Source organism: Lytechinus variegatus, chromosome 14 (genome assembly GCF_018143015.1).
Source record: "Lytechinus variegatus isolate NC3 chromosome 14, Lvar_3.0, whole genome shotgun sequence".
Lineage (NCBI taxonomy): Eukaryota > Metazoa > Echinodermata > Echinoidea > Temnopleuroida > Toxopneustidae > Lytechinus > Lytechinus variegatus.
The window spans coordinates 2452864-2476718 of NC_054753.1; the positions used below are offsets into that span (position 1 = coordinate 2452864).

General features: G+C 36.4%; 1 protein-coding gene and 1 non-coding gene across 2 annotated transcripts in view; one reads left to right on the top strand and one right to left on the bottom strand.

Annotated features, from left to right (window-relative positions):
- The window catches only part of LOC121427852 (neprilysin-like), a 72701-nt gene that overhangs the window by 29410 nt on the left and 19436 nt on the right, over window positions 1-23855 (bottom strand). Inside the window, exon 2 of the mRNA XM_041624425.1 lies at window positions 6430-6695. Within this exon, the coding sequence (XP_041480359.1) occupies window positions 6430-6695 (266 nt within the window). The remainder of the gene's footprint in view (window positions 1-6429; window positions 6696-23855) is intronic.
- On the top strand, window positions 13911-13983 carry TRNAV-UAC. Its single transcript has one exon. It is a non-coding gene; the product is annotated as a tRNA-Val (tRNA).

A 23855-nucleotide genomic window follows, 5' to 3' on the forward strand; every position in this document is an offset into this window, starting at 1 on the left:
GTTATTGAGAGGACAATTAGTAGGCCATAGTATAGAATGTAAATAATGTCAACAATGAGGCTCCAAAATAAAAAAAAATGAAAATAAAATTCCTGAGGATCAAGCAATGGTGTGGTAATAATTATATCACTTGTTTTAAAAGAAATATTGGTATACATGTATACAATACAACACAGCAAAAACTGTTGTGTTAACCGGTTACATAGAGGACCACACCAGTTATTTTACACCGGTGTTAAATTGGTGGTGTTAGTTTTACACCTATAGGTGTTATTACAACACCTTTGGTTGTTACATTTACACTCTTTGGTGTTATGTTCAATCTTTATGGTGTAATTTTAACACCTCAGGGTGTGGTCCTCTATTAACACCAATTGGTGTCAGTTTTAACACCACAGTTTTTTACAGTGAATTACTTGTAATACATCGTAGTTTCTCACCTTGCCGCTGATAAACTCGGATAGAGAAAGCTGTTTAAACAAGACGTCTGTTTTAATGTCACTAAAGTATGTGATTTATCTCTCTACAAGATACCGCTACTTCGGACATGAAGAGGAACTCCTTAAAACAAATTACAAACCACCAGCTTTTGTGGGGAGCTGACATTTAAAGGTTGGGAATAACATTTTGATACCTCAATCGTGTTGAGAGAGATTTCTATAAGGCAATAATGGACAGAGGGAAGGGTCATGTTGGCTTTGTAATGTGTTGAATTGTCTATCCTTTTCACCTCGAACATTTGACGAAAGAGCGTTTTAGTCTTTTTTGGTTTCGTATTGCACCGTTCTTTATGCAATCAAAGGAACTTCGAATGGCGTCAAATGCTGTATTCCTTAAAATGAACTTTCAGGGGTAAATCCAGAAATTCAGAATTGGGGTGGTAACAGGAAATGTGATCGAAATTATTAAGGTAATTTTGTTTTTACAAGGAAACGAATAACGTCAAAGCCCAAAAAGAAAATATCAGCAACAACGTAGACTGTCGAAAATGAAATATACGAAGGTCCCCACTTCTATTTATTTTATTTTATTTTTATTTATTTCATATATTCTAAAAGAGTAGCCTAATCAGCCCAAAGTCTGGTTTTCGTTAGGGCCCTTCAAAATACAAAGTATAAAGAGAGGAATCTTAAAACTACAAACTTATGTATACAAGAGACTCATTCAAAGAGTTCGGTAGATTCATTGAAATTATAAACACAATATGAAAGATACGTTTATGAAGTACGACTTCAAGAATCCAGTTGTCATACTTAGAGGAGAAATAAGGGACATTCGTCTACTCAGTGTACATCTTTTTATAAAAAAAATGGGAAAAAAATACCAAGTGTCCACCCCCCCCCTCCCTCCTTAAGAGTGGTAAAGTATCCGTTTAGATGCATTTCAGGAATTTTATATCTTGAAAACCTGATTAGGTGAAAGAATTGTGCAAACAATATCATTGCTGCATTACCTCTTACTATTTCCAACATAAAGTGGATCGGATGTTTATGTTCATGAAATTTATTTTATTAAGGTTACTACAATATTACACTTAGCCTTTGATTTAAAGAAATACCACGAAATCTGTCTGGTGAATAGTATCAAAACTGATCTGACATTATTTTGGTAATTTATAGCAATTTCTTGATAACTTCATTATTGGTTTAATGTCCTTGTGAAAACAACGATACGTATGCATCAACATTTGAAGTTCATGTAGCTGGCAGGGATTTTGAAGGAAAAACAGAACGGACAGTAATGACTTATTCTAAACATTTCATGGCGCCTACATCGTCTATATCTTAAGTGGGAGGCGAGCTGGAGGTCCTGTTGAACTTTTTTTTATCTTTCTCTTTTTTTAACATGAAATCTATTGATTTGTTGATGCTTCTTAAAGAAGCTTTTTATTTCGTATTTGGTATTATTTTGAGTAATAAATGTTTGGTAAAGTGTTGTTTGCTTAGTTACTGCAATGTATGTGTGTGGAGCGTTGTGGCCCAGGGGATAACTCATTGAACAGGGGCGCGGGTTCAAATCCCGTCTAGGGTCCCGTTACACAAAGGTAAGCGATTAATCGGTAATTCAAAAGAGCTATTCAGATTGATCCCGTCAGTCTACTGAGCAACGTGCTCATGCTTTTGCTCATTGTTTTCATTCATGCCAGCCTGACACTTGCACGATTTTGTGTAACGCATTGGCACGACTCAAGTCGTGCCAGTGCGCAAACTAGTCGTGAAGTGTGCGTAAACACGTCGTGACATGTCGTGACTGCGTGCCATGTCGGGACGAGAATTTTGAAATGTTCAAAATTTTGGTCACGACAAAATTTAGCGACCGGGTCGTGAACTATGCCCAAACTGTTCGTGAACTCTCGTGAAATCGACGGGACGATGCGGGAGGATGCGTGGCAGTGCGCGCCATGCCACGACTGTCACGAATGGTTCACGAACAGCTCCCGTCGTGTTCACGAATAGTTCAGCACGACACCGTCCGAATTGCGCAAACTCGTCGTGCCAATGCGGGAATTGCGTAAACTATGCACAAACTATGCGTGAACTCGTCGTGCCAGTTCGTGTCAATGTGGACACTGACGGGCACGCATTCGTGAACTATTCGTGAACTCGTCGTGAACTTGTCGTAAATTATGCGTGAACAAGTCGCAAAAAACAGTGTGGGAGCCTCCCAGTTCGTGCCCCAAAATGGCACGACTTGCCACGACAAAATCATGACCAAAAGTCGTGCAAGTGTCAGCCTGGCTTTATGCTCGCGGTAGCCAAGTAAGCAAAAATATGGAACCCCCAATTCAGCCTCTATTTTCTGATTTATTGTAGCAGTGCGAACGCATCGGTTCTTCGCGAAATGATCGTCGTTAAAATCTACCAAGCACGTGCTAATCATGTCAAGTCCCGAAACCCGAGAAATGATCTGTTTATTCTCATGTCTGTGAAAATATTGCCCTAATGGAGCCTCTCATATCGCATTCAAGTTACATGTTTAGACAGATCATCATCCACTCGACAAGAAAGCATACCATCGCTTAACAATGATGTCTTTTTCTACAGCAATAAAGGTGGAAGGTAGTTGGAATGATCATATATCGGAAACTTTCATGTAAAAAAGATCAACCAATTACTACTACTACTACTACTTCTACTACTACTACTACTACTACTACTACTACTATACTACTACTACTACTACTACTACTACTACTTCTACTACTACTACTACTACTACCACTACTACTACTACTACTACTACTACTACTACTACTACTACTACTACTACTACTACTTCTACTACTACTACTACTACTACTACTACTACTTCTACTACTACTACTACTACTACTACTACTACTACTACTACTACTACTACTACTACTACTACTAATACTACTACTACTTCTACTACTACTACTACTACTACTACTACTACTACTATTACTACTACTACTACTACTACTACTACTACTACTACTACTACTACTACTATAGTGGTATATTGTAATATACCACTACTACTTACTGCTGCTACTACTACTACTACTACTACTACTACTACTACTACTACTACTACTACACTATACTATACTACTACTATAGTACTCTGTACAAATTGGAGTGCTAATTTAGCACTTTCAATGCTTGTATAGTGACTGCACTATACGAGTGCTGATTTTTTAGTTTAGATTTGAACTAGAAAATCAGCACTCGTAGTGAAGTCACTACACAATCACTGAACGTGCTAAATTAGCACTTCATTTTTACAGTATATACTAATACTTCTACATCTACTACTCCTACTACGCTAAGCTGCAAAGTATTATTCCATTCTTGCTGTTATTATTATATACCATTAGTTAATAAATTTAAAAGACTTTATTCTGTCGGTATAACATCATAAACAAGTCTGCTATCAATTTATACCCTTTCTCTTTTTCTTTTTTCTTTTTTTTCTGGTAATGTTTTACGGACTATCACCACGAAACTCTTCCCAGTATTAAGTGCATTTTATTACATCCGTTATCAGCCAACCCTGCAGATTTTGCAACGCGTGCCAAAATGAAATAAATGTTTGCGATTATCCTCCGCTTTTCCTGCAGGGAAATGTTTATATTCAGGCTTGGTATTTCTATGTTGTTTCGTCGCCAGGATTTATGAGGGAAGATTAGCCGTTTCATATCCTCAACTACCCTGGGATTGCCGACCCTAGGGGTAAGATACGATCCAATCCAACCCTGGGAGCATTACGACGAACAAAGATACGATCCACGGGGATAAATCTCCATCGAGATGCCGTTTACTTCATTGCTCTAATCATTCAAACCTATAAGAAGATTGGAAATGATAACCATTTTTTTGTGTTCAAGCCTAAACCTATTCAGTGAAAGTGTAACGATTTATGCATTCAAGGACATTTTCAACTGCATCCCCGCAAGCGAAGGCCTGCTGAAATGTACTTCTAAATTCTCTGTATAAGATTGTGACAGCCTTATAATTATTTGTGACTGTGAATTCCACACTGTAAAAAACTGCGGTGTTAAAACTGACACCAATTGGTGTTAATAGAGGACCACACCCTGATGCGTTAAAATTACACCCTAGAGATTGAACATAACACCAAAGAGTGTAAATGTAACAACAAAAGGTGTTGTAATAACACCTATAGGTGTAAAACTAACACCACCAATTTAATACCGGTGTAAAATAACTGGTGTGGTCCTCTATGTACACCGGTTAACACCACAAATTTTGCTGTGCATGAAAAGAAATAACTTGCTTTCTCTTTGCCTCATGACAGAAATTTAAAATTGATAGATAAAACAGTATCTTTAACACCCTACAATCATGCTCTTTGTGGTCTTAATTAAAGAAAAAAAACCGGCTGGGCTCTCCTGGACATTATAGGAAATAGTAAAACAATTAAGCCGGATGACAGAGAAAATTTAGGGATGACCGAGTAATCATGATAACGATTATGATGACCATATACAAAAATGAACGTGATTTGTATAATATTAAAGTGGTGATTGCGCACAGACATGCCATATGAAATTGTTTTTTTTTATTATGAATGGAGTAACATGCAATGTAGATACATGTATAAATATCATTTTCACATTATATAATTCTAAATCACATTTCTTTATAGGATTTCATGATAAGCTGCTATCAGTTACATTCTGAAAATATAAAACTAAAATAGAATCATTGTAACGACTATAACTACGAATCCGCGATTATGATGGTAATTACAATGAATATTTTAATGACGATGGAAACTATATCATTGGCAATCCGATCTGGCTAAAATGAAATAACCTCACATGCAAACATAGCATGCAAACAACAACTTGCCAAGAAAAAAATGTTTAAATCATTAAGTGTTCTTTTCTAACCAAGAATTCGCAACTGCAAGTTACAATTTGCTTCTTCATAAACAAACTATGATAATCGTCGAAATTTTACCAAAACCTTCATGCATGGATGGACGCCTTTAGGGACAGATTCCACATGTTGTAAAAAAAAGAAGTATAACTGGTCTACAGGATTGCCTACTCTGCAAAAACTCCGGTGTTGATTTAACACCAGACCGGAATCTTTATATGTCCACACCAGAGAAGTATTGAAACAACACCAGTTTAGAATCAAACCGATACTGTTTTAATACTAATTGGTGTTGTATAAACAGCTTTCTAGTGTTAGACCAAAACGAAACTGGTGTTGTTTAACACTTCTCTGGTGTGGACATATATAGATTCCGGGCTGGTATTAAATCAACACCGGAGTTTTGCAAAGTGTACCGTCCACAATTAATTCCAAATAAATTCACCGAAAGTACATTGTCACCTCACTTCATATGTTCACCTACTTTTTTGGCGCCTCAATCATCGAGACCAAAATCACGTACAACCCCTCGAAGAAATCAATTGGGGAAAAGACGGGGGAGTAAAATACATTACAGCTAACTGGAGCACTAAATAGTATCTTATTGGCCAGTTTTTAAGGCATGCTAGGACTCCTTACAGTTTGTTGTCTAATATTGTATGTCAGGTAGCCTTGCCGGGAATATTGTCCGTCAATCAAGATTATTCAAAACAGTGACTTTTAGAATTTGCATTTCCTTTCATTCTTATTGTTCCTCAGTTGTTATGACATTAATTAGGCAATTAGGCCTACACTAATCATTTTCTCGATTTGGAGCCCCGTTTCGCGAGAACAGTCGTGAGGATTAATTCAAGGATTTGTGCCCAACTGATTCCATTAGTTGCCGAAGAAGTACGGATTACAACGGTTTGGAGTAGCAACCCCCAGAAGATACGGCGCAGTCACATCTCCCCAGGCCTATTAATTTTTATTCAAGCTACCTACTTATTCAAACTACGGCCGCCGTAGGAGAAATGCGACTAAGGTATTAAGAATAATTTTGTAAAGAGGAACTTACTTGTATGCCACTGTACAAAGAGGATTGTGACCATTGTGACAGAGCATGCCGCCAAGATAACCGCCAAGATGATTAGCCTCTTCTCCAGTCGTGTTCTTTGAAAAAACGGGTTTGCCGTTTTCACTTCTGGCACTCCCCGCTGATCGCCCTGTACCGGGAAAGTGAAGGTTGTCGCCTCCCTGGCGCAGTGACCGTTACTGAGACTAGGCCGCAGACAGGGCGAGTCCGCCACGGAATCCGGACTTGGTATCCCGGTCAGGTTTTCTCTGTTGGAATTAGGGCAAAGAAATGTGGGCAATTACGATAGTTTTCTTGAATTGAGAGCGGGTTGTTCTTGATTGAAACTGAAACCGTTAGATGATTCGATGCCAATTGGACATGTAGACGTAGGGTATTAACACGTGTCGAGAGAACACGTCAAGATGTTTGACTAGGTGTCAGCCATACTTATCGTGCCTAAAGACAATGCAAGCATCTCATAGTGGTACTTTTCATACTATTCATTAATAACTGGTCCCTTTTCTACTTCAATCTATCCTAACCCTGTTTGGCATAAAAAAATCCCTTGTATGGTAATTTACCATTCCTTGAATGGCCAATTGAGCATTGTAACCATAAAAGTTAGCAATGTATGGCAAAGTTACCATTATGATCACATTTTATGCAACAGGTCTCTGTAATAATTACAATACTTATACCATAAAAATTCATAATACTGAATACGTATACTTGAGAGAGCGGTGTTGGCTCAGTCGGTAACGCGTCTGCCCGTCGAACCAAAGATCGTGGGTTCGAGTCCACCCCGGGCGGATGACTGAAGCCAGTGCGTTGTGTGTAAACGTCTCTCCCATGTTTCATAGATGCAGGCTATGTTACAATGGAAAACACTCCGTCCCTCGGATAGGACGTTAAATGGAGGCCCCGTGTAGAGGAGAGTCACCACCTTTGCACGTTAAGAACCCACTGCACTATTCGTATAAGAGTAGGGGGTAACCCCGGTGTAGTGGTCCACCTGCATTCCCCCCAATCAGTTATATCGGGAGGAGAGACCTGCGGGTCATAGTGATTCAGTTCGCTTTTCACCTCCCAGGCACAGGTGACGCCAAACAAATAATAATAATAAAATAATAATAATATTCACTAAGTCATACAATCTTATAATTATATCATTTGGTACTCTGTTTCACGGTTCACCAATCAAACTATTATAACAAAATATTTGTTTTTACTCTCAATAGCTTGATACAATTTGATATTGCTGATGACAAGTAGATAAGCTGCAACACACCGGTGTCAAAATGAGGCCCCAGTGTTTACAAAGCTCGTCATAATTTTACACAAATGCATTGTATGGTGTTAGTTCAGCATCCTTTGGTGTTTATTATACATTATACAGTTCTGTTACAGTGTATATAGTCAAAACCTATTTTGCAAATTTCAAATCAACTTTTATGAAATCAAACCCTTATCTCTAGAAGATGTGAACACAGAGCAGTAATGTGTTATCACCTCCAACGTTGGTTAATATTTTACCATCTCTTCCATTTCTTTTCCAGAGTTACACTCTATTGTAGAATCAAATACAACATTGAAAGCTAGCATATCGAGGAAAGGGGCAGAGCCCACCCCTCCTCCGTCCCTCAATCTTATGACCTTTTTGTTGCATATCAGATTGGCGGAACTGACTTCTGAATAAAGAGTGCTTCCGAAAATATCGACGAACTTTACATGTATTTTTTACTAAGGTTTGTGTTTATTTTATTTGATTCCATTATCTTATTAATCAGTTCTTTCCAAAACACAACCCTTAACATTATTTTCCAAATGATCTTACTTTAAAACCAAATTACACCTACGCACACGCACAATCATCCAACACATCGCTTCGGTGTTTGTGCTGTGATTTTTGGAAATTATTTATTTGTAAAATATACAGTATCAATCATTCACAATTTTCTCAATTCGAAATATAAGCATGTTTTGCAAAACTGTATCTTTTTATCGAGTGTCCAAATAATATTCACACACCTACCGTTTAATGTCCAAATACAATCGCTTGGTATCCTTGTCACCAGGGATACACTTTTTCAAAAACCTTCGTGAATCTGACACCTTAGGGTGACGATGTTCCGGATATATTTATCTTTTTATCCCAGTCATTTTCGTCCGCTCTTATGAATCCGGTGTGGTCTTTTGGGGAGGTAAACAGTAAAATGTGTTCAATCGAGTATATGTCTGGTGTGAAATGGGGACAGGTGTTTTCCGCTGAAATAGAGAAATGATGATTTCAATAAAGGTAAGGGGATGCGAGAATGAGAACATCTTGATAAGAGACTAAAAAAAAGGTTTCTCATGAAGGTTATCATGCTTACATTTATGGAGCGAGTGCGTGTGTGCGTTATGAGTCTGTGCGTGAGTGAGTGTAAAGAAGGTTGTGGTCATTGATATGCATTTTAATCTGTGTATGTCTGCGTGTGTGTGTGAGTGCGAGAGAGAGAGGAGATGGAGAGGGTGTGCTTATGTTGGTGTAAAATATAGAGAGATGTGTGGGGTTAGTTCGTGTACGTTACGAGGGTGAGTGCGTGCTATAAGGTTTGAGTGAGGAGCTGTGGGTGAGTGTATGTGGTTGTGCAACGGGCGCAGACGTGTGTGTAGATGAGGATTGGTGTGTAAATACATGTGTGTAAGGGTAGGTGAGTGAGTGTATGTGAGAGCTAAGTGAGGGTGTGTGTGGTGTTCAGGAGTAATAATCAGATTATACACACTACTTTCAACCAGTCTGCCAAGTGGCAGCGACATTTAAACTTCTGTCACCATAGGCCTACCAAAGGCATGCTAATTAGTTCTAACTGGAGTCCGAATCCCAATATCAGATTGTAGCATCAGGTTTGTATAATTACAGGGGGCTATAACACGCACCGAAATGTAAAATCATAGCCCGCCTTTTTTCCAGAATTTTAGAGATTAATCTGGCTATATACAAGGTAATATCCTAAAAAACAAAAGGCATACAAATTCACATCATAGCTCATCCTAAAACTCAAATACTGAGCGTAAGCGAACGGGTCATCCGGATAAAGCATTTTCATATGTTTGATTTTTTTCTAGGTACTTTCATCAATACTCCTTAATTAAGGAATTAAAATAAAATCAAGGAATTTAATAAAATATCTTTTCTCGCTTTCATGAATCGGCATTCACATGTGAGCGTAGTTCAGTTCAGAGTTAATTAGTAGTGGACGTATAATATCTTATTTTTCCCAAGAGTTTTGTAATTACTTACAAAGGTAATGGTGATTGGTAAGTACTGTTTTCTATTCTTCTTTTATGACTTATTCATTAGGAGGCTTAGCTCTTCTTGTCCTTTTACGTCACTAACTTCGGATCTTTCAAACATTGGGTCTTCACCTTTATTTTCGTCATAATAGAGATTTTTCGTCACATGACTATTTTACGCACATTCTTACACGGTTTCATTTGTTAATGAGAGTGATTTACTCTCTAAGCAGAGAAAAGTCTGATAACGCAATAAAATCTTCCTCTCGAAAGTTTGCGACGTTTGAGCTACAATGAGGAAAGCGAATACATGCCGATAAATTAGGTTTGTATTTCGGTTAGGTGGTGAAAAAATAGAGCAAGTTGAAATAAATCAATAGGAAACTTTAAGATCCATTTGCTTTAATTTTGGTCAAGTATTAAAAACGAGAAGACTCCATTTTAATTTTCGGAAGGTCCTGAGGTGTCATTTGCACACGAGACTCAATTTCAATTGGCCGGCATCTTCTTATACACTCTTAGACGTGCGACTTTATTCCTGAACACTCCTATCAGACGCATGCGACCTCATGTTTGCCCGCGGCGAGACAAGTATCGCGATACACTTGATCGTTTCCGCTCCTGATTATACCGGTCTGAAATGATGCGGAGAAGTGATCGTTGTCTATGCTTGTCTGCCATGAATGATGTTCAAGCCCATTCTGTACTACAATGCATGAACAAGTAAGAAGAAAATCATTTTAACTTCAAGCTGGTTGTATGCCATTCCTTTTAACCGAGTGGGTGTTTCATAAAGCTGTTAGTAAGTTAAGAGGGATTTTAAGAACGACTGATGATCCTTTCTTTTGATAAATAGTATTCATTAGCGATGGTTTTGCGCGTAATAAAATATCACCAGTGACCAGTCGTTCTCAAAGTTACTCTTAACTTACGAACAGCTTTATGAAACTGCCCTCGGGTTTGGTAACTGAACAAGAACAGAATTGGGCAGCATATTCCTTACACAAACCGATCTTAAACATAATATGCATCGATATCTTACATTCGAACGGTATTAATTGTAAAGGATAATAAAGATCAAAGTTCAACAAGGTCATTTTAATGGTCGATGTGTCTTCGTCTCTTCGACGGATAAAAGTGCTCACTTTATGAAAGGGGCCATCATTTTTTTTCGTATTTTTTTTTTGGGGGGGTCCTAACTTTGCGAAAGGCGTAACTAATATTCAATAGGATATAATACTAGAGACAATTATCTCTTGTATGTGTACTCAATTCGTGACGAAATGTGGAAAATAAGTAGCTGGAGTATGTTACATGGAAGATGAAACTTGGTAGAATAAAAGGGTGATAATTACCAAAGGCGCGTATTGGGCGTGTCAACTTGGAAGAAAAATGAAACAATGGACATAATTCGCAAGGGAATAAGAGAGAGGGGGGAAGGGGGTCGCAAGCGGATGATGAGACTAAAGAATGAGAGCAAGGGCTTGAACTTAGTTCCAGAGTTCACTGTAAACATTGTGGTGTTAAAACTGACACCAACTGGTGTTAATAGAGGACCACACCCTGAGGTGTTAAAATTACACCCTAGAGATTAAACATAACACCAAAGAGTGTAAATGTAACAACAAAAGGTGTTGTAATAACACCTATAGGTGTAAAACTAACACCACCAATTTAACACCGGTGTAAAATAACTGGTGTGGTCCTCTATGTACACCGGTTAACACCACAGTTTTTGCTGTGTTTTCACATCACGCATTCAATTTGTAACCCTCCTTTCTTTCTTTTTTCTGCCAAGAAGAGACAGTTATTTCGTGGTAATGTCACATCGGGGGAAAACAGATCGATATACTATTACCAGATGATTTTACCGGCCAAGTTACCACTTTGGGAGAGATGCCACTTCACTCAGACACGCACCTGCCTTGGTGAGGTCACGACTTTCGGGTGAGAGGACGTTAGAAGGTATCATCGAGGGGCCAGAACAGACATATCTCACCTTTCTTGCCACACCTTGGCTTGGCGCTCGCAAGGTCCAACCGTGGGTGTACCAATTGAGGAGGTTCTAAGCAATTCCTTGCACAGACGGTTTATAGTTCATTCTGAAAATGGTTATGCGTATAGATCCTAATAAACTGATTGGCTGAAATCTATCACGTGATCAATTATCTAGTTCATCTCATGACTGGTACTAATAATTATTAGAACAGTTTTTGTATAGCGCATTATACCTTACAAAGGGCTCAATGCGAGTCAGGAAAATAAGAAAAGATGAGGGAAACTGCTGGTAATGCTTTGATAATATTTTTTTAAGTTACATAAAGATGTTTTCAATGCAGACCTGTCATGGTTTTCAGATGAGAATGATTAATCAAATAATAATTATGATCTACATCACTAACTTTTTAAATGTTTAAAACACATCATTACCATTGCATTTGTTACCATTGAAACCATGACCCTGAAAAGCGGGAGTTTTGCGTGTATCATTCTCCATAGGCAGTACCCCCAGGAAGATGTGTGAAAATATTGAAAAAAAATGTAACAAAATGACCATCATTTTGTAGTGAGAACGTCGTGCGTGTTAATCTCACAAATGCCCTCGATGATCTGTAAAAAGTTTCGCATACATTCGTAATTCCGAAGCTTCGTTATTCTAAAGGTTCGGATATTCCGAAGGTTCGTTATTCCGAAGGTTCGTATTTCTGGAGGTTCGTAATTCCGAAGGTTCGTATTTCTGGAGGTTCGTAATTCCGAAGGTTCGTATTTCTGGAGGTTCGTAATTCCGAAGGTTCGTATTTCTGAAGGTTCGTAATTCCGAAGGTTCGTTAGTCCGGAAACGAAATGAGGTTTGTAAGTTAGTACGAAAACGAAGTAAGGTTCGTATTTCCTAAGGTTCGTTAATCCGAAAACGAAATTAGGTTCGTAATTCCGAAGGTTCCTTAGTCCGAAAACGAATTGATTAACGAACCTTATTTCGTTTTCGGATTATCGAACCTTCGGAATAACGCCACAAATGTTCGGATTAACGAACCCTTTTACGTTTTCGGATTAACGAACATCGAGGTATAGGCAATTTACGTGTTTCAGAATTACGAACCTTCGGAATTACGAAGTGTAACCATAACACACATTCAGTTTACCTAATAAAACGCTATTCGACATGTTCGACGCATTGAATTTTCTGTACGGCCCACTACGCAACACTCTCCGCATCATTATCATCATCACCGTTTACCGGTCATTATTATAAAAATCAAGGTTCTTTCTTGATTTTTTTTCATAAAAGTAAGTACAAATGCAAACTTATTTTTAGATTTTAAGCAAAGACTGAATGCATTGACATGTAGCACTTCCTCTTCGTTTTTTTCAGAAGTCTGTGCGATCACGTTCAATACAATATATTAGTTTCCCTATCACGAAGGGAAATTATTGCCCTTCACATTTTGATATGCCGAAGGAAACACCAATCAAATTAATAAAGACGGTCAATGGTACATACGTCAGAGAAAGAGAGAGAGATGCAGACAGAATGAGAGAGAAAAAGACGTAAATGTTGAATGACATGATAGTCATAAAGTGATATTGATCCATATACGGTATTTTTGCAACTCACAATGTGCATATGGGTTTGAACTACATGCCGATTGATTACTTATAGACTTATTATTATTCTGGAGTCCATATTGCGGAAAGGTCACACAATACATTCTGTAGTTTCTTAATAAGGTAACCATTAACTTAATTTAATTCAATTTAATCAAATGTAATCATATATGAAAAATATGAATATTTTCGAGTAGGAACTAAATAAATAAATGAAATTGAAATACTTTACTATATATTGTGATATAAGTTGCTCATCTTTATAAATACTTCAATATAAAAAATGTTTTACTTATTGCATTTCATTTTTATTCAGTGTATACTTTAAAAGAAAACACGTTACTCACATCCTGGGGAGTGTTTCATGAAAGGACTTGTAGGACGTTTCATCCGACAAGTACTGTTTTATCCGACAGTTACTCTGGTAACAGTGACTCTCAGCCAATCATTATCAAGGAAAGTTGTCAGATCTGACAACTTGTCGGACAAAAATGTTGATGAAACGCTCCCCAGGAGTCAGAAAGGGCGAAACATGTTTCCTTGGTTTTCTGGTTGTATTTTTAAGTTGAGTCTAAATAGGCTTTTTACTAGGGCAACTGGTTTCCGTAGTGTAGTGGTTATCACGTGAGTTTTACACACTCAAGGTCCCCGGTTCGAGCCCGGGCGGAAACACCTTTTTTCTTCCAAAGAAAATTTTTGCTGATGATGATGCTGTGCTGTTGTTTTTTATTCAATTTTGATAAATATTGTTGATGAATAAATATAGATAAATTATATATGCCTGATAATCTTATCTTTTACACGCTTTAATTCCATCATAGGATAAACGTCACACTACTCCCGTTGTTCAAAAAATATCTTTACGAATATTAAACAGCAACGTTTGTCAGGCAGTTTCCGTAATGTAGCGGTTATCACGTGAGTCTGACACATTCAAGGTCCCCGGTTCGAGCCCGTGCGGGAACACGATTTACCTAACAAAATATCTACATGTAGGTTTTTGCTAACCCTCCGTAACCTCGCTAATTCTTGTCATTCCGAAGTACTATTCCAAACTGGTTACTATTTCCGTGTAAGATCAACTAATCATACTTTTATTTTTACGATCAAATAGAATAGAAATTTCCCTTATCTTGTTTTTAGTCAAAATTAAAAAGTGAAGAGAGAATATATATCAATATATATCTATATTTTTACACTCTTACATGTTTGAACGATTGTGAACGCTCTTGGTCTCAAAATAAAAATGAGATTCCATTCTTACCGTAAATTTATAGTAAAATATATATAATTAATCATTGTGAAACCTCTAAAAGCGGGTTTCTTTTTGGTGGGACGCACTGTAGAAGGTATTTTTTTTCAATGTTCCATTTTATACTGAAGGTTGCATTATAAGGTCCTCTCAAATAAATCGGTTACCTCAATTAGTGGTTGCGTTGATTCTACACGCAAAGTGAGTCTGAAGTTTTCGACAAACACTCGATGCTTAGCGGTCGAGCGCACGTGAAGAGAACGGCTTCCTGATACAATAAGCCAAAGCCGTACTTGGGGGTGTCACAACCTCGGTCAGCTGGGAAAAGATTCCGTGATGTTCGACACGACGATCGATGACGGGGAAACATTGACGATGGCGTGTCTTGTGACTATAGGGAGAGTTTGCGCGAGCCAATAATAGCTTGATAATTTGCAATGTTCTAATGATAAACGGTGAGTATCGCATGAAATAAATTGCCTGACATTTCATCCGACATAGTCTGGTTTCATTCGACAGTTACCATAGTAACAGTGTTTCTCAGCCAATCAATTAAAAAAAATGATATCAGATCTACCAACCAGAAATTTGATAAAACGTTTTTCCTATACTCACCCCACGCTTGTGATCATTAGTGCTAAAGTGACAATAGAGTAATTTTTTTTATGCTGCGAGGCTTGTTTTCAATATAATATGTTTGGTCACAAGAACCATGGACCTATAGGTCCATGCATGAACTTATTTGAACCAATGGCTATACGGGATCTAATTCATGTGGGATATAAAGGGGAAAAGTATCAGTCGTGGGTTTGATTGGAAACATCACCAAATTCCTCTGGTCGTCATCCCTCGGAAGAAAATAGAATTTCCTTATTCCCAGTTCGGATTTAAAAAAAAAATCAAATCCCGGTGTATTGATTCAATTATAGCACATTTCAATTGCAGATTTAAAAAAAGGCTCTGCATTAAATAAGGTAGATTGCATTCAGAGAGATCAAACATTCATATTTCATATCTTACGCTTTTCAATCATCTACATTTAGAGGATGTCAATTGTTTATTAATTTGTATGCCGACACAGATAACTGTTTTGTGAAACAAAGCTAAACTTCTAACATGTAATACATTTCTCTTTTTTGTAATTTTAGCATTATGCTTGTTTGTTTGTTTTTTCTTTCACCCACTTATTCAAAACAATTTTATCGAGTTCGACTTGGCCTTATCTGTTTAAGCCTTGTTCAACCAACGGCATATATAGCCACAAGGATATAGCTATTAATGAAATAATGATGTCGCCTTGAATGATTAAATTAATGAATTATTTCATTTTGTTTTATTTCATTATATTTCAATTCATTAGGTCTGCGGAGTTTAGAATGTTCTGGGGCACGTCACGTAAAACTTAGCTATGTAATATCGTCGACGACTGTGTTTACAGCTGATTGCATTGACTACAAGGTACATTCAATCGTGGAAATCAATCATACGATCAATCGCTGGTTTCATGACATTTGCTCAGGTGAAAATTGCTTGGATGGAAAATCTGCACTTTAAGCCAAACATAAAAGCTAACCTCCAAAACTAAATAAACCCTAATCCTTATCTTTACATTATTCCTATCCAAAAACTGAATTACAATCTCAACTCTAGCCCTATACCCTCTGAGATATTAAGACCAAAACAAATGTTACAGGAGAAAATGTCGTGTCACCCTATTGGCTAGCTTCTATGACTGATCATGAATAAAATTATATTCCACATGAAATAAAACAATATGCATAATGCTCATTATATTAAGAAGATTGAGTGGAGTAATAACTGTACCGAATAATGAACACTCGCCCCCCCCCCCACCATAAAAGGGGGCTGGACGGCTGATGAGTAGCAATGCTTTATAATCCCAGGTACCGTCGAGTTAAATCGATTTTGCCAAATCACTATTGCTAGTACACTGTTCACAAAGCTTCAGACACACCGTCGAAACCGATCGAAAACCGATCAAATCCATTACGTTATTTCGGATGGCACACCATTGGTCGGTCTAGGATCGGATTCGCTGGTAATACTGGAGCAGAAAACTTTGATGAGGGGTTCGATACGTTGATACAGCTGCTTCTTAGGAGACCTTCTAAGAGAAGAGCAAACACATTAACGCCTACAGTATACACACGGAAGAAGAGTTTGATAAAGAGTCCGCGCTAATGAAACGATACACATACACTCACGTGTGCGGCGAGTAGGACCTTTCGGATACCGGATACTATTGTATCCGACGTTGAGGTGATATCAGTAAAGAGAATGTTGATATCACGAATGATTTGACGTCTCTCTTTCAATTCAATTCAATTCTTTATTTCATTTTCATTTAAAACATAATACAAAGTGATATAAAGTAATACAAATCAAGTACAATTTTACAGAAGGGCATTCTTACTTCGTAAAACAAACATAAAAAACAGTATAATATAGAGCATAAATGGAAATGGGGGATCCACTAAAAACATGAAAAAGCAAAGCTTGTAAAAGTGTGGATCTCTCACATGTGACATCGGCGGCTTTCCATATACACATTGCCGACTGTAACAAGGGTAGATCTTTGTGACACATTTATTCTATTCATTGCTCATAAGGGAAAATCGTTAATACAAGACAATGAGGAATATGATGTTCCATGTATCTTTGTTTTTTGCAATAATTTGTATGGTTACACTTCGTAATTCTGAAGGTTCTTTATTCCGAAGGTTCGATAATCCGAAAACGAAATAAGGTTCGTTGTTCCGACTAACGAACCTTCGGAATAACGCACTTTATTTCGTTTTCGGATTAACGAACCTTCGGAATTACGAACCTCATTTCATTTTCGGATTAACGAACCTTCGAAATTACGAACCTCATTTCGTTTTCGGATTAACGAACCTTCGGAATTACGAACCTCATTTCGTTTTCGGATTAATGAACCTTCGGAAATACGAACCTCATTTCGTTTTCGGATTAATGAACCTTCGGAATTACGAACCTCATTTCGTTTTCGGATTAACGAACCGTCGGAATTACGAACCTCATTTCTTTTTCGGATTAACGAACCTTCGGAATTACGAACCTCATTTCGTTTTCGGATTAACAAACCTTCGGAATAACATAACGAAGATTCGGAATTACGAATGTATGCGAATTTGGTTACCCTCTATATTCTGAAGACCGACAAAATATTTGACAAATACCGTGTATGTATTTAGCCACACTTTACGATTTGTGTAGAAATATTCTGGTTTCAGGGCGTGTCTTTAATCAATCTGAAAGTGCCTTTGAACATACAATAGAATACCAAAATTGTATACGTAGTGTACATTGTTTCATATTACGTCACTTACTCGCTTTTTATGACCCCCCCCCCCCCCTCTTTAAAGGCACACGAACTTACTTTGCTCTCAAGTTATGTTATGATATTTGAATTTATCTTCCTTTCTTAAAAGGGCCTGACCGGTCAATGATTATTTCATTTCATAATTATTTCACACTTCAAATTTTTATTCTGACTAAAAAAAAGTTTATGAAAGAAATACTTTATGTGGCTTCTTTACCTTTATTTCATTGAATTGCAAAGTTAAAAAATAAAAACTTGCCGCTTGGATTCATGCCCTATTTTATTGTTTGAGCATTACACTCTTAAATCAATTGCTATCGATCATTCTCTCAAGTGATCGGTTGTCACGATATCCAGGCTAGCTTAAGATAAAAAGATCGCATCAGGAGCGCATGCAGGTCGAGTGAAGAGGATAAATCAGTCAGTCCAAATTTCTGATTTACAACTTTATCAAGAGGTTGAACGTGATATCCCAATATTTGCATTCTTCTTGTCTTTTTGTTGTAAACCTGGCTGTTTTGATTGAACAAGTTGGGATTGCATGGTTGTATAGAATGTGTATTGCTTGATTTAAGACTTATACAGCCCACCTAAAGTTTCCATCACAGAATGATACTAATAATAATATGTCCATTTATACAGCGCAGTATTTATATGCATATACTCAACTGCGCTTTGATACTTGGTATCATATTTTTACCCCGGCTGTAGCTGAGCCGCCATATTAATAGGCGCTAAATCGTTCAAGGAATAAATCCTACCGGGTACCCATTCACCTCACCTGGGTCGAGTGCGGCACAATGTGAATAAATTTCTTGCCGAAGGAAATTACGTCATGGCTGGGATTCGAACCCACGACCCTCTGTTTCAAAGTCCTAAGACTAATCCATTGGGCCACAACGCTCCAGAACCTTCCGAGAAACCATATAGCAACAATTTCAGAAACAAATAAAGCTTGGTAAATTTTCTCAACATAGTGTCTCAACATTCGAGTGTCATGGGGGAAAAAATACTAAAATTTAGCAATGTCAGCTCATCAGATTCACTTACAACTTCAAATCGACGTATATATTTTCTCGTCAATGTCCTTGCGTCAGATATGTCAGAGTTCAAACGATATTTATAGAATAAATGTATATAGCTGTATATAAATCGTAGACCTTGCCCAATGTACAAGATGTACTCGGCTCTACTGGCATATACGACAAATTATATGTTCAATGTTTTTATGACATTTTGAATAAACCGTTCCCTCTCCCATGGAAAGAAGATTGTAGAAAATGTCGGTGGTTCGTTCCGATACGCACTAACTGCGGATAAATAGAATTAAAACGCAATCAAAATAATGGCCTCGTGTTATATCTTTTCATTAGTTCTCCATTAGTACCAATTTGATTTAATTTAGAATTGTGACAGAATGTGGCGAGTGGAATTCCGCTGCGGGCCTTAACAGACGGTTTCGTAATTTGTAACACCAATGTAGTCCATGGTAACATGTACATCGAAAGGCAACGAGTCTCTGATGTTCGTAATGGTACTTTCTTGCGCATACATTCGTTATTCCGAAGCTTCGTTATTCCAAAGGTTCAGATATTCCGAAGGTTCGTTATTCCGAAGGTTCGTAAGTCCGAAAACGAAATGAGGTTCGTAATTCCGAAGGTTCGTTAATCCGAAAACGAAATGAGGTTCGTAATTCCGAAGGTTCGTTATTTCGAAAACGTAATGATTAACGAACCTTATTTCGTTTTCGGACTAACGAACCTTCGGAATAACGCCACAAATGTGCGGATTAACGAACCCTTTTACATTTTCGGATTAACGAACATCGAGGTATAGGCAATTTACGTGTTTCGGAATTACGAACCTTCAGAATAAGGAACCTTCGGAATTACGAAGTGTAACCCCTTCTTAAACTAACGTTTCATCGTATATCAATTTGCATTTGAACACTTATTACCTCCCAATAAATTTATCTCTCCAGTTATTTTAAGAGATCACTTTTGAATCGTACTATTATACACATTCTGAAATTCATTTTTTTTTCTTTGACCTTCCTATACCATGGCCATATTGTTCCACAGGGGGAGAAAAAAATTATGTTCAAGAACGTAATCATATAATCGAGGGAGCTTATCACAACGGGGTCCTTATGTATTTCAACCAGATTTCAATGATCAGTCCTCACGTACACAATTTGATTTTTATAAACAGTTAAAATAAAATGAGATATATTTTAACGATTTTAGTGAGGGGCATATGTTGCATATATTACATTCTTTACGATAAAATGGTTTTTTTTTGGTAGTTAGATTTCAACTTCTTTCCAATTTTTTTTGCGTTGAAAGTGTTTTGTCTGACAGCAATTCTGATTAATTGTCGGATTTCCATCTAGCTAAATAGTGGGCTGATTAATGACTATGATTAATAATGAAATTTATTTATAATAAAGATGTTCCCTGTCATCATGGCCTTGTTTAAGACAAATGTGGATATAATTTCAATCTTTGTCGGGTAAATTGTATTTCAATGACCTTTGAAAGTAATCAAATGAATGAAATCCATGAAGTCAAATTAATAGCCACGTGAAACACAATCATTGATAATATATTTTCCAATGTAGGTCTATTAAATAATGATAATAACAATGGAATAATTTACTACGACATTTCAGACCATTTACCCATATTCACAATTTGTAAAGATAACAGACATTTACAAAAACAACAAAATATAGAAAATATTACCCGACGAAAAGAGACTAAACGTAACATAGAAACTTTAAAAACTGATTTGAGCGCAGAGAGTTGGGAAGATGTCTATAGAGAAGACAATGTTAATAAATCATATGATATATTTTTAAATAAACTTATTCATTACTATGAAAAAAATATACCTCTGATAAAAATTAAACTAAGTAAAAAGAAGAATAAAAAACCATGGATCACTCAAGGCATAGTTAAATCAATACTGACTCGTAATAGATTATATAAAATATCACTAAAATCACCTACTCAAGAACATAAAAACAAATACAAAAAATATCGTAATAAATTAACGTCAATAATTCGTTTGGCACGCAAATCGTACTTTTCGAACAAAATAGAAAACAATAAAGATAATAATCAAACATTATGGCACACAGTAAACGAAATGTTAGGTAAGAAAACGCATGATCTTAATGTTGATTTCCTTCTAAACGGACACACAACGAAAAACCCTTCCGAAATTGCTGAAGCATTTAATTCTTTTTTCGCCAGTGTTGGTCCTAACCTTGCATCTAGCATTGTGACTAATACCAACAACTTTTCTACATATTTAAATAACAATGCCGAGCATTCTTTATTTTTTCATCCTACTAATCTTCATGAAATTTTAGAAATCGTCCGATCCTTGAAATCTACTAAATCGTGTGGCCATGATGGTATCAGTGTATATTTACTAAAACAAATAATTCATTTTGTGGCTTCTCCCCTTGTACACATTTTCAATTTATCTCTCTTAAAGGGAATTTTCCCGGATCAACTTAAACTTGCAAAAATAATCCCCATATACAAAAAAGAAGACCCTTGCCAAATTGCTAACTACCGCCCTATTTCATTACTACCAAGCATATCCAAAATACTTGAAAAAATTGTTTATAAACGACTATATTCTTTTCTGGACACAAATCATTTATTAATTCCCAACCAATACGGCTTTAGGAAAAATCACTCAACTGACTATGCAATCTTACAATTATATGATAAAATAACAGATTCACTTTCCAAAAAAGAGCACACCATTGGGGTTTTCATGGATCTATCGAAAGCATTCGATACCATGAATCATCATATTTTGTTGTGTAAATTAAAGAAATATGGAATTAGAGGTAGTGTACATTCTTGGTTTAAAGATTATTTAAATAATAGACGTCAATTTGTTAATTTTAAATTCAAATCATCCCATACATGCCCCGTTAAATGTGGAGTACCACAGGGTTCAATTCTAGGCCCCCTATTATTTTTAATCTATATGAATGATATTGTTAATGCATCACCTTTACTTACATACGTTTTATTTGCAGACGACACTAACATATTTTATTCTCATCAGAACTTAAACATTCTAGTCGCAACTCTAAATCAAGAATTAAAAAAATTATCATTATGGTTTAAATCAAATAGACTCTCCCTTAACATAAATAAAACAAACTACATGTACTTTAAACATATTAATTCGAAACAAGTATTTCGCGATATCATTTATATCAATGATATGCCCATTAACGAAAAACAGGAAACAAAATTTTTAGGTGTATTGATCGATTCTAACGTAACATGGAGTAGTCATATTCGTAATATAAGCATGATGATTGCAAGGGCCATAGGCATCTTGTACAAATTGAAATATTATATATCTCAAAGATCATTACTAATGCTTTACAACTCCTTTATTTTGTCACACATTTCTTACTGTAACATAGCATGGGGAAATAGCAACAAAATAAAAATAGACTCAATATTACGTCTTCAAAAGAAAGCTCTTCGTATTTGTTATCACTCTCATTATCTCGCCCATACTGATCCAATATTTCATTATTTTAAGACATTGAAAATTTACGATATTCACACTTTTCAAACTGCCATTTTTATGTATAAATTTTCCAACAACACTATTCCAGCATCCTTCCGTAATATTTTTGTTTACAACAGAGACATACATTCATACCCTACACGACATTCATCTGACTTCCACCTAACAAATCCAAAAATAATAATTGCTCACAAAACAATACGTCATCACGGTCCTGAAGTTTGGAACACTTTGCCGAATAACATTAAACAAGCTACCTCTCTTTTTTCCTTTAAAGCTTTATTAAAGAAGTTTCTTGTATCAAAGTACGTGTAAAAATCTCACCTGCACGTGCACCCACATCTGCACCACCTCACATGACCCCTTTACCCTCTCCCCCTTTTTTTTTCTTAACATTTCAAATAATTATGTGACATCATTATAATTATAGACCCGTGATTTTTTTTTTCTACAATGGTTTTCATGTAGCTGCCTTCCTTAGGCTGCTATTCTCTCAAGCATTTTGCTTATGATAGCTGGCCACTGCATTTTATTTTATATAATTATTATTACTTACATGTACATGTATATCTATGTAAATTATTCTATTATGTAATCGTCACAATTTGTAATTATTTCATTTATTTTTGTATTTCTTTACATTCATTATGATTACTGTCTTTGATATATTGAATTTTCAATAAATGCAGAAACACCTGCAAAAAAAAAAAAAAAAAAAAAGAAGCCATTCCACGTTGGTGATTTTAATATAAATATGAAAATTATTAACTTTTTTACACAAAACTAAACGTAACGTTGTTCCACTTATAATTTTATAATCCGATTAGATTTTAATCTTGCAAGTTATATGTATGTATATGTATTTTCATTGCAAGGGATTATAGAAAAAAAAAACAGGTGAGTCTAAACGTTTTCTCTCAGGATCGTGATCAAGCATAAGATTTTGAAATAAGATGGCAGCTATGGAAACAGTGGTAAATATAAAGTCAAATGATTCAGCACGTATGGGTATACATTTTGGGGAGTTTGGATTTGGAAAAAAGTATGAGATACTCTGCAATGCATACCCTACATATTACAAGGATATGCAAGACAATGAAATATAATAAAATGAAAAACACGTTCTGGCTAAAATGGTGAAAGTAAAATAAAAGAAATGAAGAAGAAACGCTGGGCTTGTCGTGGTAGAAAGATAAATGAAATTCTTGGTGGGTCCCAAAGTGCAATAAATTCTGTACGGGCGAAAAGGGCAATTGAAAAATCAAATGATGTGCATGTATGAATGTAGACAGACAGATTAGGCTTCTAGCACGCTATAATAAAACTACTTTTTTTGGAAAGGGGGGGGGTTATATT